An 18,328-nucleotide genomic window follows, 5' to 3' on the forward strand; every position below is an offset into this window, starting at 1 on the left:
AGCCAACTCGGAGTTCCTCCTACACAAGCATTCAGGTCTTGAGCAGTCCAGGCAAACAACGCACATTACAACAAAGCTTAAACTTGTTCTTCGTAATAATTTTAAAAACAATACCAGCTGCCTATTTATTTAATTTTAAAAACATCAAAAAATATCCTCCTCCCTTTCCATTTCTTATAAGTAGTCTTGAAGTTTAAATCTCCTCAGTGTGATAGATATGCTTGCTTTGATCTGCTTAGCTCTTGGAAGTCCAGGGGCTCCGGGCTGCTGGCCCCATGCTACCTGGGGTTCCTAGGGACAGCTCTGTCCGCCATTAGAGAATTTTTTCCTGGGAAACCCCTGTAACATTTCGCAAACCTCCCAGGGGTTCATGAACCCCAATCTGGGAACCACTGCCTTAGTCATTGCTTAGCCAAGCTTATACATATGTAATATTTCTCATAAATCAATTCCACCAGCCCTTCTTCCCCAAACCAGCCAACTTGTCACTATTTTTCTGGTAATGTGGTGCACATTCAATTAGCAAGGGATTAAGCATGTCGCCTCCTTTGTGCTCCATTATAACCCATGCTAGTCTAAACTGTGTTCTTAAGCATTCAAGTTTGCATGAAACTGTGGACTCATGAAAGCTCTTAATATGAGCAACTGAGACCTCGTGCTAAATCAAGAGAATTTTTAAAATAAAAGATGAAGTGTGTTTTCTGTGTAAAGTCTTACTTTCCAATATATTGTTTTTAACTTTGCAGGGCTGCTTTAGAGGAAGTGGAAGGAGATGTGGCAGAATTAGAACTGAAACTTGAAAAGGTAAGATGCTTAAGTTGATTGTGTACACTTTGAAAACTTAAAAAAATTCAGATGAACAGGATCAAATAAACCTATTATTCTGCTTCTGATTCTCTGTGGCAACTGTTGCAGTGCTGATGTTCTGTTGCAATTAATGTTACGTTAGGATGTACCTGATACATTCAGCAGCACAGTCGTTCATTTTCTATGACCTGCTTTTTGTGTTAGGCACAGTCAAGGGGTTAAGTACTAAACCAGATTTGGTATAGTAGTCACAGCTATAGATAAGCAAAATTGTAAATTTTGCATATAATAAATGATTTCAGAAGCAATAGAACTAAGGTTAAAAGTATCAGATTGTTGCTAAATCTGTTTAATAGACAAAAGGTGGGTTGTTGCTGGAAACAAGAGGAACTTTCTACAAGGTCACTCAGCACTACTGTATCTCTGCTGTTGTCTTGAAGTGCAAGTTACCCATTTGAATTCCAGTGCTCGTCGTCACTAAGCATTTTGCAATTACATGTATTTTAAAAATAAATTGACTCCTCTTGGCCATCACGTCACCTTTAACTGATTCTACTTTTACTGAGTTTTTGTGCTATTTTAATGTGAACCTTGCAAACAAGTACATTTTTCTTTGCATTATTTTACTCTAACTTTTTTTAAAATGCTCCCAGTACTTCCCCTTTCCACCTGACCAGGATGTTTCCATTCACTGCTTCTCTTGATCTTCCAGTTCTTTCATACAGTAATAGGATAGTGTTTATAAATGTATAATAGGAGAAATTCTTTCCTCTTGCATGCATGGTGGGTAATATGCTCCTCTTTAAATCAGTTTCATATTGCTTCCTTCTGGTTTGTTACAAGTCTGAGATTCACACATAGTTGTAGATTAGACACAACTGGCTCTAATAATGATACTGCAAAAGTAAACTTTCTCTTTTTTTAACCTTTATTGGAACTGTAGAAGTTCCAGCTGCAGTCAAGTCAGAGAGAGCAAAAATCAATCAAGGTGATCTGAAAGCAACAACTAGGCATGAGGTGTAGAACTTTTGAGTTAATGGGGCAGGAGAAAAATAATACTGAGTCCTTTTCATAGTTAAGAAACAGTCAAGGTGCATTACACAGTAATGAGTAAGTTACTGATATTTCACTGACTCTGTAAGTAAATGGAACAGCCATTTTCCACAAAGCACAAGCTTACGTTCCACCTTGAAAATCAGAATGTTTCATTTAGAGTGCGTACATGAATTAAGATGCTGGAGTTTTCACTATCAGAAACAGCATGATAGTGCAGTACTTCATCGATAAGACAATATTGGTAATAACCCAGCAATACAATAGAATGACTAAATCCAAACTCCTTTGAGGAAGTGAAAGTGCTACCGCTGAACCATACTGATGGTGATGACTTGGAGTTGCCTTCTCTTTTTGAAGAAAGTGTGTGTGATCTCGGTTAACTGTAAGGGAATTTGTGCTTACTGATGGTGAGAAGAATAAACCTCTTAATGTCACAAGCACTCTAAACAGTCTCTTGGAATGCTGGTGAGATCAGTCTATAACAGCTTGCGGTTAAATGTTTTCATACAGCTTAGGACAAAATTAAGCAGCAATTTCTGAAATACTGAAGTCAAATCATTGGTTTCTAAAGTATTTGTTTTAGTTCAGGCTCTCTCCTATGCCTGGACTAAATCTGCTACAACAACTTGGCTTATCTAATGGGTCAAAATAACTACTGCACCTGTGTGTGATCGCTTGCTATGTACCTATAAAGGTTGTCTTTCACAGGAAATAACTTTGAAATTCTGTGTAACAAAGTAACTGAAATTTTTTTTATTTACTATGATCATTTCCCCCCCCTCTCTTTAGCTAGTAAAGCTTTGCATTGCGATGATCGATACTGGTAAAGCTTTTTGTGCTGCCAACAAGCACTTCATGAATGGAATTCGAGACCTTGCACAGTATTCCAATAAGGACGTAATAGTTGAGGTAAGTGTTTGAGGGTTAAATATTTAAAAGGTGGAAACATATAATAATTTAAGTGGGAGCAAGTGTTGGAGAAATCTTTCATTTACAGTATTACTCATTCTTGCTACTTCTATACAAACTTACTTAACCATCACTGGCACACCTGTCTTGATGAAGAGGCTTCATTCCAGGCCATGGCACAATCTCCTAGTCAGTTTTGGGTTCTGACCTGCACTGGAGATTGGGTTGTGCCACACCCCTACAAAAAATATTCTGGGACAGGGTTCTCAAGTTGGGGGGTGCTGAACAGGCATGACGGTTACAATCACTGTGCCCCTTCCTATGTAGGGGGTTGGGTACTGGTATGGAAAAGCTAGAGAACCACTGGTCTAGGTTTGACTACAATAAACCACAAAATAGGTAGCATCAGTTTAGATCATGGGTCTGAGATAAAGCACTTTTTGTAAATAAAATACTCTCCTGGCCTACCTTTGCACTGCACTGGGCCCATTTCAGCAGAGGCATAACTTCAAATTCAAATGTTGTCTGGTACAGCTAAGTTCTTTAGTCTGGTAAACTGGTATAACTTGTCCTAGAAAATATACAAATTTTGTTCTATGGAATTCTGCATAAAATTCCTTTTAAGTGTGATTTTTCTCCCTTCGCCCCCTGAAATTTTGACTTGCTATTTCAACGAAGAGCTTGTCTACACATACAGCATGGCAGCAACACCATTGCAGCTCTGCTGCCGTAGCACTGTAGCGAAGGTGCTACTCTACCGATGGGAGAGCTTCTCTGGTTGGTCTGGTTAATCCACCTCCCCGACAGGCAGTAGCTATGTCGGCCGGAGAAACTCTCCCTTCAACGTAGCATAAGAACATAAGAATGGCCATGCTGGGTCAGACCAAAGGCCCATCCAGCCCAGTACCCCATCTGCCGACAGTGGCCAATGACAGGTGCACCAGAGGGAGTGAACAGAACAGGTAATGATCAGGTGATCTCTCTCTCGCCATCCATCTCCACCCTCTGACAAACAGAGGCTAGGGACACCATTCCTTACCCATCCTGGCTAATAGCCATTGATGGACTTAACCTCCATGAATTTATCCAGTTCTCTTTTAAACCCTGTTATAGTCATAGCCTTTACAACCTCCTCAGGCAAGGAGTTCCACAGGTTGACTGTGCACTGAGTGAAGAAGAGCTTCCTTTTATTTGTTTTAAACCTGCTACCCATTAACTTCATTTGGTGGCTCCTAGTTCTTATATTATGGGAACAAGTAAATAACTTTTCCTTATTCATTTTCTCCACACCACTCATGATTTTACATACCTCTATCATATCCCCCCTTAGTTTCCTCTTTTCCAAGCTGAAAAGTCCTCGTCTCTCTAATCTCTCCTCATATGGGGGCTGTTCCAAACCCCTAATCATTTTAGTTGCCCTTCTCTGAACCTTTTCTAATGCCAGTGTATCTTTTTTGAGATGAGACCACATCTGTATGCAGTATTCAAGATGTGGGTGTACCATGGATTTATATAAGGGCAGTAAGATATTCTCCGTCTTATTCTCTCTCCCTTTTTTAATGATTCCTAACATCCCGTTTGCTTTTTTGACTGCCGCTGCACACTGCATGGACGTCTTCAGAGAACTATCCACGATGACTCCAAGAGATCTTTCTCCTGATTAGTTGTAGCTAAATTAGCCCCCATGTTGTATGTATAGCTGGGGATTTTTTTTCCAATGTGCATTACTTTACATTTATCCACATTAAATTTCATTTGCCATTTTGTTGCCCAGTCACTTAGTTTTGTGAGATCTCTTTGAAGTTCTTCACAGTCTGCTTTGGTTTTAACTATCTTGAGCCGTTCAGTGTCGTCTTTGCCACCTCGCTGTTTACCGCTTTCTCCAGATCATTTATGAATAAGTTGAATAGGACTGGTCTAGGACTGACCCCTGGGGACACCACCAGTAGCGCTGTCTACACTGCAGGTTAGGATGGTATAACTCAGTCAGGAGTGTGGATTTTTTCACAGTCCTGAGCAACACAGTTATACTGACGTAAGTTTGTAGTGTAGACCTGGCCTACGTATTTTTCATTGAAAACTTTTGAAGATGTCGTGTGTGTGTGTATGTTTTCAATATGAAGTTTACATCTAACTGAAAAATTCTCATTTTTTGTTTGAAAATGATTTTACTGAAAAATGCACATAAAACAGCAAAGTTTTTTCCATGGAAAATCTGGATAATTTGTAATTAATGAAATTTGAAAATGTCTGAATTCCAAGTAGCTTTTTGTTTGCTAACCTCTGGATACAGTTGCTTGAAAAGGCCAAGGACCACTGGTTTATAACACTTTTCATGGAGACATTGTAAAGGATACAGAAGTTCACCTGAGATGTTGCTCTGTTGAACTATGCTGATTTGCAGCAGCTGGGGAATCATTCTTTTTTTGTTTGACAATAGTTGACCCCTTTCACACAGCAAGCCTCTGAGTGTGGACCTCCCCCCCCTTATAAATTAAAAACACTTTTTATATATTTAACACCATTATAAATGTTGGAGGCAAAGCGGGGTTTGGGGTGGAGGTTGACAGCTCGTGACCCCTCACGTAATAACCTTGCGACCCCCGAGGGGTCCCGACCCCCAGTTTGAGAACCCTTGCTATACACTTTATGTTCTCAGTATAATGGAAAATTTATAGCCTTTTGAAGGTTTACTTTTTGTGTTCCATATCTGATGGGATTTACCTTTACCTATTTGTTTTCTTTACAGACGAGCTTGACAAAGTTTTCTGACAGCCTACAGGAAATGATCAATTATCACACAGTAAGTGTGGGTAATTGGAGGATAATTGTGACCACTTCACCTAAACAAACAGATTTTGCTAGCTAATGGTATATTATAATATTTATTTATGGCCCTTAATTCTTAATGGATTTGAAATGTGTATGCCTTGATTGTGCTGATATTGCTGGAACTCAACTTTGCACCCTTTGATGCAGATCTGGAAACTGTGGGTTACTTCTCCCTTCTTAGCAGGCTAATGGCAACAGAACCAATTTGTAGCCAGAGTTCTTTGCCAGACTGAGTCTTGCTTTCCCTCTCCATTGTTTGCTCAATGTTTCTGGCACAACAGAGATGATACAGCGGATGCAGTGTCTCTGTTCTTTGTGCAGCTTCCTTCTTTGGAGCTGTGACAGATCAGTCCAGAACAGAAAACAGAGAAAATGCCAAGTTTGAACACAGCAGTAGTTTGTACCATTGTGGACTCCATCTGGAAGCTCAAGTACAAGTAGAGAGGTTATTTTTTTCTATATTTGGCATGGTTACAACTGCTGCTGGAATATAGTGTCCAGTTCTTGTGTTCACAATTCATGAAGGATGTTAATAAATTAGAGAGAGCTCAGAGAAGAGCCACAAGAACGCTTGAAGGATTAGAAAATATGCTTTATAGTGATCTATTCAAGAGCTCAATCTGTTTAGTTTAACAAAGAGAAAGTTAAAGGGTGACCTGAAGTCTATAAAAAAAACCCTACATGGGGAACAAATATTTAATGGGCACATCAGTCTAGCACAGACAGGTATAATAGAATCTAGTGGCCGCAAGTTGAAGGTAGACAAATTCAGATTGGAAATAAGGCATACATTTTAACTATGAGGGTAATTAACCATTGGAACAACTTGCCAAGGGTTGTGGAGAATTCTCCATCATTAGTGGTTTCAAAATCAAGATTGGATCTTTTTTCTAAAAGATCTACCCTAAGAATTATTTTGGGGAAGTTCTATGGCCTGTGTTTGACAGGAGGTCAGACTAGATTACAGCGTTTCTCAAATGCGGCCACCGTGCCCTCTTGTGGCCACAGCCTCCTGGGCTGTGATTGGAGGGTGAGGGGGGAAGCAGTGGCTCCTCCCTGGTGCTCCTGGATACACTGCCTTGGTGTTGATTGCTGGGGCCACCATCGGGGTTGAGCCCTGTCCCCATCTGGAGACGCTTGGGGCACAATGGTGGAGGAGCAGGCAGCCATGGGTTCCTCACCTTCCCAGGGGCTGTGGGACTCAGGCTTTGGGGTTCAGCCCTGGGGTGGCGGGGCGGCAGGATCTGGCTCCGGCTTTGGGCTCTGTCCTCTGGCCACGAGGCTTTGGGCCCAGCCCCCTGCTGTCTCACTGGCCCCAGCTGCCTCCCCTGATCACCCATCCAGGGCTTAATTTGTCCCCAGACTTGCCAGGGCTGAGTAAGTCTGCTGTGAATGTTAGTTAATATCACTTTTCACAACAGACTTACTAGCTAGCAATAAATAAATTTCGAGTTGGACATGTATGTGTGCATGTTTGTTTGTTCCTAATGCTAATTAAGTATTTTAGGAAAAGTGTGAGAGCAGCTACCAGCGAGGGTTGGTGGCTGCACTTTGTGGCCACCAAATTAGTTGTTCTGAGAGCCTTAGGACTAGATAGCACCCACCTCCTATCATACAGATTACTACTTCTCAGTCACCAAGAGAGGAGTGTACTTGGACAAGCACTCAAAGAAGAAATGGTTACCTTAGGGAAACTGTGGTTCTTAGAGATGTTGTCCATACATATTCTGTGACCTTTCCCCGCTGCTGCAGAGATCACTATCTGAATTGTGTACTGGCAAAGGAACTGAGATGTTTGTGGTCACCCCACCTTTTATGCCTTTGGGTGAGGTGTCCCAACAACACTGTGCTGGCCAAATGGATTCAATCTTGAGTGCATGGGGCACATGTGCACCAAGAATGAAATACATGGGGACAAGGTGTCAAAGAGTCACAGTTAAGCTAAGTAATGGTTTGTCTAATTCACTGTTTTTCGTTAAACCTCTTGGAATGAGGTGTAATCATGCGGGCACATGAACGTTAGGCAGAATACTCCACTGAGCGTGTGTTCTTATAGGTGCTCCACTGCCTGCCCTCTTTTCCTCCCTGCTTCAAAGTTCCCTTGCTGGACTTTGTGGTAGAGAAGGAACTGGGGAAGGTTCGCTTGCTAAGTCCTGTACAGCCTTGGTGCAGGGCATGAGGATGAATAGGGCGCATGCATGGGCCGAACGGAGATTGATAGTGAAAATCTGCGATCAAAGGCACTTGGGGCATATGTGCACCTGAAATGGAGCTCCCATGGGGGACACATCTCAAAGAACTACAGTAACTTCACAAGGTGGGTAACTTCCTTCCCCAGCTTTATGCTTTAAACTTTCTCATATGCACATCATTGGGAACAAGTACAAGAGCAGCAGCCAGAGTTCGTCACTAGAGTAGCTTTAGCTTTTCTTTTATCTTGCTGCATAGTGGTATGCTGCGAAGACTTTTCAGGTGAAAGATGTTTTTAATTTTGAAATATGTCTAATTTTTTAAAAACAATTTTAGAATAATGAGAAATACAGTTTAAATGCAAAATCTACTGTTAGACCTGGAGACTTCAGAGAGATGGCCTAAAGAGATCCAGGTCTTCGGCAGAATTAAAGGCTTTAGATGTTTTTTGGCCTAAAATTAAAGGACTCCAATACTTCCAAATCCTTTATTGAACGAAGTTTTTATGTTTTTTTCCCTCTTTCAGACCCTATTTGACCAAACCCAAAGATCAATTAAAACACAACTTCAGATGTTCGTTAAAGAGTAAGTTAATTTTCATTTCAAATAAATTCACCTTAATAAACTGCAAGGAAAAATATCTCCACTAAGACCAACTAGGAAGTGAAATCAGCTTCTGAGAGAGGTTGAAGATATTTGGAAATCGTCAAGCCATAGCTTGCATAGCACCTCTTAAACTTGCCAAAAATAACCCAACAGCCCAATAGGGGTTGGACTGGCATGGAGACATTTTCAGTCATTGTATTTTTTTTAAATCATTGCTTTAAGTCATGCATTGAGTGTTTGTCAAACTAATCTGAAAATCTGTACTATTGCAACTTTAAAATACCATTTATAATGAATTCAATTATGGATGTTTTTTTAATGTCACTACTGGGATGGTATCTTATTTTAATTTTACGAAACTATAATGGGCAAAAAACAAAAGATTGAAAATAATGGCCCTGATCATGCAAACACTGAAACGGATATGTAACTTTACTCACCTGAGTAGTCCCATTGACTTCAGTGGAACTATCAATATGTTTAAAGTTAAGCATGAGCAGAAGTGTTTTCCATATGAGGAGCTTTTGTATTAAAATTTTCTCTTGTAGGCCCTCATCCTGCAAACAGTTAAGCAGCTCCTTAACTCTGCCCTGGAAGTAGTCTCAGTGACTTTGGTGGGACTGTGCTCACAGTGCATAAAATTAGTATGTGCATACGTTTTTGAAGGATTGGGGCCTTAGTGTCATAAAATCTTTCACTTTAAAACAGTACTTCAGAACTAACAGCAAAGATTCATATTTAAGCACCTAAGGTTGGGATGTCAAAAGCACCTAAGCCACTTAGAAGCACAAGTCCCGTTAACTTCAGACTGCAAACTGTAAAGGAAGAGTATGACCTGGTTGAAGCATTTCAACTTTCTTGACATTTTGAAGTTCAATACATCAGAAGGTAATGCTGGTTTCAAACATAGCATGGCCTGTTTCCTTACCAATTTTGTGTTTGAGTTTGTGGTGGTATCACAGTAGAGATGTTGAATGAGATCATGGATTGTCTTTTTCAGGATAGATGAACATTTAATGTGAATCTCAGCAGAAAAAAACTGTTAAATCTGAAATTCTAGTAACAATTAGGAAACTATTTAAAGAAAATACAAAGCAACCCACCTTTTTTGTTTTAAATCAGATTTTTTTAAATCATGGTTACCATCTGCCCTGGGTTGGACTAGAGGAATATACCAGTGTCTACAAAATGTATTCTTTCAAATTATACTCCCTCACTTGTTCAGAAGAACAGAGCAGCCAGGACAGTCACACTTCCATCATTCTTGTGCTGTAACTTGCACCTGATCCAGATATTTAAGGTGGAAAAGGGAAATAATAAAAAGATCAAATATGATACCTGTAAATGGAACCATGTTAGAAAAGGTTTAAAATTTGGTATATTTTTAAATATTTCATGATCAACAAAATGAGCCTTCCAAGGATATTGCAATTCATCTCCCCTTTTGTTTAGAGATATTAGAAAATTTAAAGATGCAAAGAAGCAGTTTGAAAAAGTCAGTGAAGAAAAAGAAAATGCACTAGCAAAAAATGCTCAAGTTCAAAGAAATAAACAACATGAAGTAGAGGAGGCCACCAACATTCTCACTGCAACACGAAAATGCTTTCGGCACATAGCTCTGGATTATGTTCTTCAGGTAAGTGTAGTTTTTCAAGAACAATGTGTTACTCCTGGGGGTGTTCTGCACCAAAAACTAAAAATTCTGCACACAATATTTTAAAATCTACAAATTTTATTGTCAAAATAACACTGCATAATCACACCAGTTTAAATTATTTTGGTAATTTATGTCAAAATACCTGTCAGCAAGTGTGTGTGTGACAATACACACACACACACACACACACACACACAATTCCCCCCCCCCCCCCCCAGGAGTAGGGAGTTAAAGAAACCTCTATGACAACTCAGTTCCTGTTTCTCTCTAATGCCATGACAGGTCTGTATCCATCCATGGATGGATACAGATCCTGTGGTCATCAGCAGGGATTGAATCTGAAACCTTCAGCACCAAGGATTAAATTAATTCCTGTCCAGAGGCCCTGCACAAGATCTATGATCTCTGGACCACTTTACAATTAGAACTGAGGCTGCACCTGCAGGCTAGACACTGTACAGGTGCAATAAAAACATTCCCTGTCCCGAAGAACTAGTATAAGAGAAAAAATAAAGGTTTATTCGGTAAATGAGAAGTGTAACATAACAAAGAACAGCACAAGCCGTACTCACAGCATTCCAGCTGCCTAATCATTATCAAGGCTTTTTTTGTTGGCATTATGTCAGAGGAGAGGTTTCAGAAGATGCTTAAGTGAACATAAGTGGTTCATAAGGGTCAATATAGGGGTGAATTTAGTTCCTACTATGTGAGATAAAGGAGTACAGTAGAGTTACAAACACCAGTGTTATGAACTGACCAGTCAACCACATACCTCATTTGGAACCTGGAAGGATGCAGTCAGGCATCAAAGACCCACCCCTGTCCCCCCACCAAAATAAAGCAAGGCAAGGTAACTGTGCTTGTTTCCTTTTAAGATGGTTAAAAGCAGAATTTTTCTTCATAGTAAAGTTTCAAAGCTGTATTAAGTAAATGTCCAGTTGTAAACTTTGAAAGAACAACCATAACATTTTGTTTAGAATTACCAACATTTGAGTTATGAACATGTCCATTCCTGAGGTGTTCGTAACTGTGAGGTTCTACTGTAACTTAGCTGTCCGTAGCAGGCTCTTACTATTTTGGTACAGGCTTAGGAGAAATGATCACATGCATTCAGCCATTTTTGCACATTCTATATTGGAATTCATGTGCCTTTTGGAGTTCATCTATTCTTGTGTACACTACAGTCCACTTAATAAAACTCCATTTATGGTGAAGGAAACTCCCAAATTTTCCATGTAATCCGCCATGCAAACAATTCAAGTTATAGATGGACCTTTCTGCTTACAATGAAGCTTTCTTCTGGAGGAAAAAATGACTTCACTATGAAAGGAGTCTACTGGAGTGTCTCTGTGGTCATATTTACTTGGATTTAATGTGTATTTCAATATTTCTCCGAGTTCCCTTTTATTTTTTTATCCAGGAAAGTCTTTTCTGAGTGAGTGTGTGTGTGTGTGTGTTGCAGAATGCTTTCCAAAGCATTGGATGTGTAGCTTTAAAATACCGTCTGTTTTTGTTTACAAGTTCTGTAAAAATATTGTACTTATTAGCATTAAACAGACATACTAAGGAAGTGAATTCCACATTAATGTATGTGTCCGTTAAGTGAGGGTTTTTTGAGAAAATCTTATATTGTGGCAGGTAATTAAAGCCACTGACGAGAAAGCAAGAAGAGGACTAGATACATGTGAAAAATCAGATATTGCACATAAAATAAGACAAGGGGCATGAATGTTACTTTCTTGGATAACCAATGAACACAAGTGGTTAGTGATGTCAACTAACTTAATAGCATGATTGAGGTGGCAAAGATAAAATGTAATTAGCTTAATAGAATTCTTGCGAAGACTTTTAGACTCCGCTCTCAGAGGTGGGGACCCAGTCATCTTAAGTGACTTTAAAGTGTCTGACATGTTTTGGCATTACATGAATAGATTTTAAGAACATAACCCGTGAGGTTTGTAAAATACTTTTTTCAACTAATATTGAAACTTCATGAGCATCTTTTGGGAATTCTAGCATTGCAAGTTTTTTCTCTTAACTGTAAATGGCGATGGTAAATACAATTAGTTGCAGTCTTCTCTGTAATATTAAAAAAAAATTTCTATGAAGTCAGATTTTTGAATTCTGTTTTCCCCATATTTTAAGGTTACTTTATTTATTAACAGTTAACACACAACCTGGATTATTGCAGTTTGCGTGGGGATTGGTGAATAAAGCAAGATGTTTGTTTTTTCCTAGATTAATGTTCTTCAATCTAAGAGGAGATCAGAGATCTTAAAATCGGTAAGATCTTTACATTTTATGTGTAAAATGTCTGATTAAATCTGAAATATAAAAAATAAACATTTGAGACTACAAGTTGCTACCCTCTGATCAGCGACCTATGTAACATGAATTTGTCTGTTTGTCTCCATGTCGCACAGCCACCATCACAACTGGCACGCTGGCTGGTGGTAGCAAGAGAGGCTAAGACTGGGTGGGCATGTGAACTACACTCTATCGCTATGCCTGCACTGCAGTCGGAGGTGGGATTGCAGCTCATGTAGGCACACCCATGCTAACTTTAATTTAGCAAGTGCAGCTAAAAATAGCAGTGAAGAGACGATGGCTTGGGCTTCAGCGCAGACTGTACAAATCTTCCCAGAAACCTGGATGTGTGTGTGTTGTGCTAGCTGCCCCCAGATCCACGCCACCACATTGTCACTGCTATTTCTAGCTGTGGTAGCTAGGTTAAAGTTTGTCCAGGTGTGCCCACCTGAGCTGCACTTGCAGCTCTGACTGCAGCGTAGACATACGCCTAATGGTGATCCTTTCACATCAGGGTGGAGGAAATCACTAAGGTTTTACGGCTATTGTGTATGCTGTACATGTTGTGTAGCGAAACTTGAATAGTTTGGTCTCCAAGGCTTTCAATAAGGCACCCTTTGGGAAAGCTGCATTCACTTAAAATTAATACTTCTCCAAATCTGTTTTCAAGGTTGTCTCTCATTTCCTTAAAATGGCACATTTTTACATGAAGAAAATAGATTGGGACCATTTGAGGCTAATGTACGTTTTTGCTTCAAATCTCATCTCTTTTGAGTGCCAGATACATAACTGGAGACCGTGTCCTTGACTTTGTCCCTTTCAAATTCCACTTTCCATTCCTTCACATCTTTTTTTCATGAGATTAAATGAATTATACAAACTGTGACAGGTTGGGTCATTATTACAAACCAATCTTTTTCTCTGTGCCTTTGGAATCCTGGATATCTTCCCTTCTTTTTTTCTCACAATGTATGAAGACTGCTTCATGGTTTCATCTCTTGTTTTTGATGAGTTGTCTTGGAAGTCCCAGGGAAGCAGATTGTGAGCTATTTCAGCTGTAACTGTAGAAGTTATGGATCTTTAACAAGCAGATTCTGTGCCTTCCAGCTGGTTTCTTAGGTGTTTGAGTGGCATATTTTTTTAACAAGTTTTAAATAATCGGACTAAAACATGACCTCACCTGTCAATCAGGTTTTATAGGATAATTTTATTAGCCCATTTATGAAAGATTTAACTTAGTGGGATGATTCATTTCTGTCTTGACCCTTGTATAGTCATTTAGACCTGTGCAAAGTGACCACAGAGTGGGTGTAGAGCACTACCAAGGCAGAATGGTAGTATTTTGCATGCACCTTGCACTCACTTTGTACTCATGTGTATCTCCACGAAGTGCAGAGCAGTGGAGAATTAAGCCCTGCACTTCAAGCTTGTTTGTGAGAGTTCATTCAGTGTGAGTTATGTATGCAAGATCTGATAACGCTCTATTTAAAACTCCTTTCTAACATATACTTGTATTCTTTCTTCCTTCTAGATGTTATCCTTTATGTATGCTCATCTGACCTTCTTTCATCAAGGCTATGATCTATTTAGCGAGTTTAGGCCATACATGAATGATCTTGGAGCACAGGTAATGTTACAATACAACTCCTGAATTAAAATGCACATACTAATTTGTGCTTGGGAAAACTGTTGGGGAGAACTATGTATGTACCAGAGCCACTGTACATTTATTCAATAAAAGTGGAAACTTTGGGAGATAGCCAAGATGAAGGCATAGTATCACCATAAAAATTATACATTTAAAAATGTGTTACTAATTAAATGCAAAAAAAAAAAGTTAATACAACATTAAGGCTGCACATAAAAATAAATTTTATTTCCTTGCATTTTTCAGATTTCCCACAGCAAAATTTCCTTTTCCTTAATTTTCCTAATTAAGTTCCACATATATAGTAAAATCTGTCCCTGTTTTGTTAAGTATGTTCATGTTGTTCAGTATATACTGTAAAATGTACAAGTTTATTCAATGCGTCAGTTAATTCCCCCCCCCTGTACTTTCTTCTTTCTATTACCTTATATACTTGCTCATAAGCCGAAAATTTTTGGTAAAAAAGTGATGCATCAAAGAGCAGGGGTCGGCTTATAAACGGGTCAGCACCAAAATTTGATTTTAAACTCTATGAAATCATTGAATTGAATATCTAATACATTGTCGTTTTGTTTACCTGGAGCGTTGGCAGGAACGGAGCCCCTCAACTCTCTGTGACTGCGGTTCGCTGTTCCCAGCCATTGGGAGCTGTGGGAAGTGGCTTACCCTGATGGGCTGGGAGGCAAAGTTTGCCAACCCCCAAAAAATATAGGGTTGGCTTATGAAAGGGTCATACAGTTTTTACTATTTTTACCTATCCATCTTGGAGGGGTCAGCTTATAAACGAACAGGCTAATGAACAAGTGTATACGGTATGTTAAGATCATGTCTATTTTTTGTTGTGAAGAATTGTGCTTGTTGAGTTTAATAGAATATCAGGGTTGGAAGGGACCTCAGGAGGTCATCTAGTCCCACCCCCTGCTCAAAGCAGGACCAACCCCAACTAAATCATCCCAGCCAGGGCTTTGTCAAGCCTGATCTTTAAAAACCTCTAAGGAAGGAGATTCTACCACCTCTCTAGGTAACGCATTCCAGTGCTTCACCACCCTTGTAGTGAAAAAGTTTTTCCTAATATCCAACCTAAACCTCCCCCACTGCAACTTGAGACCATTACTCCTCGTTCTGTCATCTGCTACCATTGAGAACAGTCTAAAACCATCCTCTTTGGAACCCCCTTCCAGGTAGTTGAAAGCAGCTATCAAATCCCCCCCTCATTCTTCTCTTCTGCAGGCTAAACAATCCCAGCTCCCTCAGCCTCTCCTCATAAGTCATGTGTTCTAGACCCCTAATCATTTTTGTTGCCCTTCGCTGGACTCTCTCCAATTTATCCACGTCCTTCTTGTAGTGTGGGGCCCAAAACTGGACACAGTACTCCAGATGAGGCCTCACCAATGTCGAATAGAGGGGAACGATCACGTCCCTTGATCTGCTCGCTATGCCCCTACTTATACATCCCAAAATGCCATTGGCCTTCTTGGCAACAACAGCACACTGTTGACTCATATCCAGCTTCTCGTCCACTGTCACCCCTAGGTCCTTTTCTGCAGAACTGCTGCCGAGCCATTCCCCTAGTCTGTAGCGGTGCACTGGATTCTTCCGTCCTAAGTGCAGGACTCTGCACTTGTCCTTATTGAACCTCATCAGATTTCTTTTGGCCCAATCCTCTAATTTGTCTAGGGCCCTCTGTATCCTATCCCTGTCCTCCAGTGTATCTACCTCTCCTCCCAGTTTAGTGTCATCTGCAAACTTGCTGAGGGTGCAGTTTCCATGAGAGAGTTACAATTGTTATATAATTTGTACTGGTAGCAGCCCCTATATTTGACAGGTTAGAAAGAAGGTATATTGTGTCATCCCAGAATGGGAGGGGATTCATTAGACTCTACAGAAAACTTTAGCAGATACCTACTGATCATGCTCATAAGTGAATTTTCAGTTGCTTGTAACCAGTCTGGTTGTGGATGTATTTTAAAATGGCTACTATTTACACGTTGACTTTTGAAGTTCAGCTGATTTTAGCTCTCTCTACAGAAGAAGCATGGCATTAATTTTTTTCAATGAGAGAACCATATTCCTTTCATAATTCAAATGTATGACATGATTTTTCTTAAGCTTTCAGCAATAGCATCACCCTTCAGTTGAAAGCAGGGATGGGAAATGTCAGTCCAGAGAGCGTAGTTCAGAGTTTTAGTGGGAGACCTTAACCAGTGTGTGCTGCCTGGGACTCTGTGTACCTCCATTCCCTCTTCTGCCACATGCCAGGGTCCCCCAGTTTCCCTCTGCCAGGGAATCTGTGTGCACTCCATTTGCCTCTAGTTCCCATATCAGGGTTCCCCATTCTTTCCCCATGCTACTGGCTTTGTGTGTGCCCCTTCCCTCCTCCCACATATCATGGTCCCCTAATACCCAGAACTCCTGGTGAGGGGGAATCCCCTATTCCTCTTTCACTGTTCCAGAGTGCCTCACCAAGGCAGGGGCTGTGTGCGCAGCCCATTGCTCCTTTCCCTTGCATGCCAGTGACTGTCTGCTTCCCATTTCCTCTGCATCTCACAGCAGGTTTTCCCATTATTATGTCAGGAGCTCAGTGTCTCTTCTTTTCCTTCCCCAAAGTACACCCCACCTCCCAGGGGAGTAGGCAGGGGGCTAGGAGGAAGGAAAGAATGAAGCCGCCTCCTCTCTCCTATCCCTCTGGCTGCCTCTGCTGACTGACATCTGTCCCATGGCTCCCAGCAGGGAGAGCAGCTATTTCTTCTCTCTCTCTTGGGATGTAAGTCATTCAGGGTGTCAACATGTTCCATTCTGCTGGGAGGATGAGCAGGGATAGTGTTATGCTGGAAGATGTGAATAGGTGTCATCATCTAGTTGGATATATAGACGATTTCAGAGGTGCTCAGAGCTGTGGCTTTGCTAATCAGGTGGCAGGGGCTCCTTGTGCCCCCCCTTTTGGTTTTTGGAATTCCCCCCAAATCAATAGAATCATAGAATCATAGAATATCAGGGTTGGAAGGGACCCCTGAAGGTCATCTAGTCCAACCCCCTGCTCGAAGCAGGACCAATTCCAAGTTAAATCATCCCAGCCAGGGCTTTGTCAAGCCTGACCTTAAAAACCTCTAAGGAAGGAGATTCTACCACCTCCCTAGGTAACGCATTCCAGTGTTTCACCACCCTCTTAGTGAAAAAGTTTTTCCTAATATCCAATCTAAACCTCCCCCACTGCAACTTGAGACCATTACTCCTCGTTCTGTCATCTGCTACCATTGAGAACAGTCTAGAGCCATCCTCTTTGGAACCCCCTTTCAGGTAGTTGAAAGCAGCTATCAAATCCCCCCTCATTCTTCTCTTCTCCAGACTAAACAATCCCAGCTCCCTCAGCCTCTCCTCGTAAGTCATGTGTTCCAGTCCCCTAATAATTTTTGTTGCCCTTCGCTGGACTCTCTCCAATTTATCCACATCCTTCTTGAAGTGTGGGGCCCAAAACTGGACACAGTACTCCAGATGAGGCCTCACCAATGTCGAATAGAGGGGAACGATCACGTCCCTCGATCTGCTCGCTATGCCCCTACTTATACATCCCAAAATGCCATTGGCCTTCTTGGCAACAAGGGCACACTGCTGACTCATATCCAGCTTCTCGTCCACTGTCACCCCTAGGTCCTTTTCTGCAGAACTGCTGCCTAGCCATTTGGTCCCTAGTCTGTAGCTGTGCATTGGGTTCTTCCGTCCTAAGTGCAGGACCCTGCACTTATCCTTATTGAACCTCATCAGATTTCTTTTGGCCCAATCCTCCAATTTGTCTAAGTCCTTCTGTATCCTATCCCTCCCCTCCAGCGTATCTACCACTCCTCCCAGTTTAGTATCATCCGCAAATTTGCTGAGAGTGCAATCCACACCATCCTCCAGATCATTTATGAAGATATTGAACAAAACCGGCCCGCGGACCGACCCTTGGGGTACTCCACTTGATACCGGCTGCCAACTAGACATGGAGCCATTGATCACTACCCGTTGAGCCCGACAATCTAGCCAGCTTTCTACCCACCTTATAGTGCATTCATCCAGCCCATACTTCCTTAACTTGCTGACAAGAATACTGTGGGATTTGCTGTGGGAATACATAGGGTTTTACCCTTTGAGGCCTGAACACTCCCTGAAATTTTGAAATTGATCAGATATGGTGTTCAGATGTCATCATGTTATAGACCAACAGAAATGCTGTCAAGTTGATTATAAGGCCTTTGCAAAATCAGCCAGTGATGTGAAAGGATTCTGCTGCGAAAAAATCAGCTTAGAAAATTATTTTGTGCCTTTTTTGAACAAAT

General features: G+C 40.9%; 1 protein-coding gene across 2 annotated transcripts in view; it reads left to right on the plus strand.

The window, feature by feature from the left end:
• Positions 1 to 18,328, plus strand: part of ACAP2 (ArfGAP with coiled-coil, ankyrin repeat and PH domains 2) — a 122,077-nt gene that overhangs the window by 29,471 nt on the left and 74,278 nt on the right. For both annotated transcript variants that reach the window (XM_084638963.1, XM_084638962.1), the window contains exons 2-8: positions 747 to 804; positions 2,653 to 2,772; positions 5,522 to 5,575; positions 8,321 to 8,379; positions 9,853 to 10,036; positions 12,296 to 12,340; positions 13,896 to 13,991. In XM_084638963.1, coding sequence (XP_084495089.1) covers positions 747 to 804; positions 2,653 to 2,772; positions 5,522 to 5,575; positions 8,321 to 8,379; positions 9,853 to 10,036; positions 12,296 to 12,340; positions 13,896 to 13,991 — 616 coding nt within the window. The remainder of the gene's footprint in view (positions 1 to 746; positions 805 to 2,652; positions 2,773 to 5,521; positions 5,576 to 8,320; positions 8,380 to 9,852; positions 10,037 to 12,295; positions 12,341 to 13,895; positions 13,992 to 18,328) is intronic.

This window comes from Lepidochelys olivacea, assembly GCF_965140295.1.
Source record: "Lepidochelys olivacea isolate rLepOli2 genome assembly, chromosome: 9".
NCBI lineage: Eukaryota > Metazoa > Chordata > Testudines > Cheloniidae > Lepidochelys > Lepidochelys olivacea.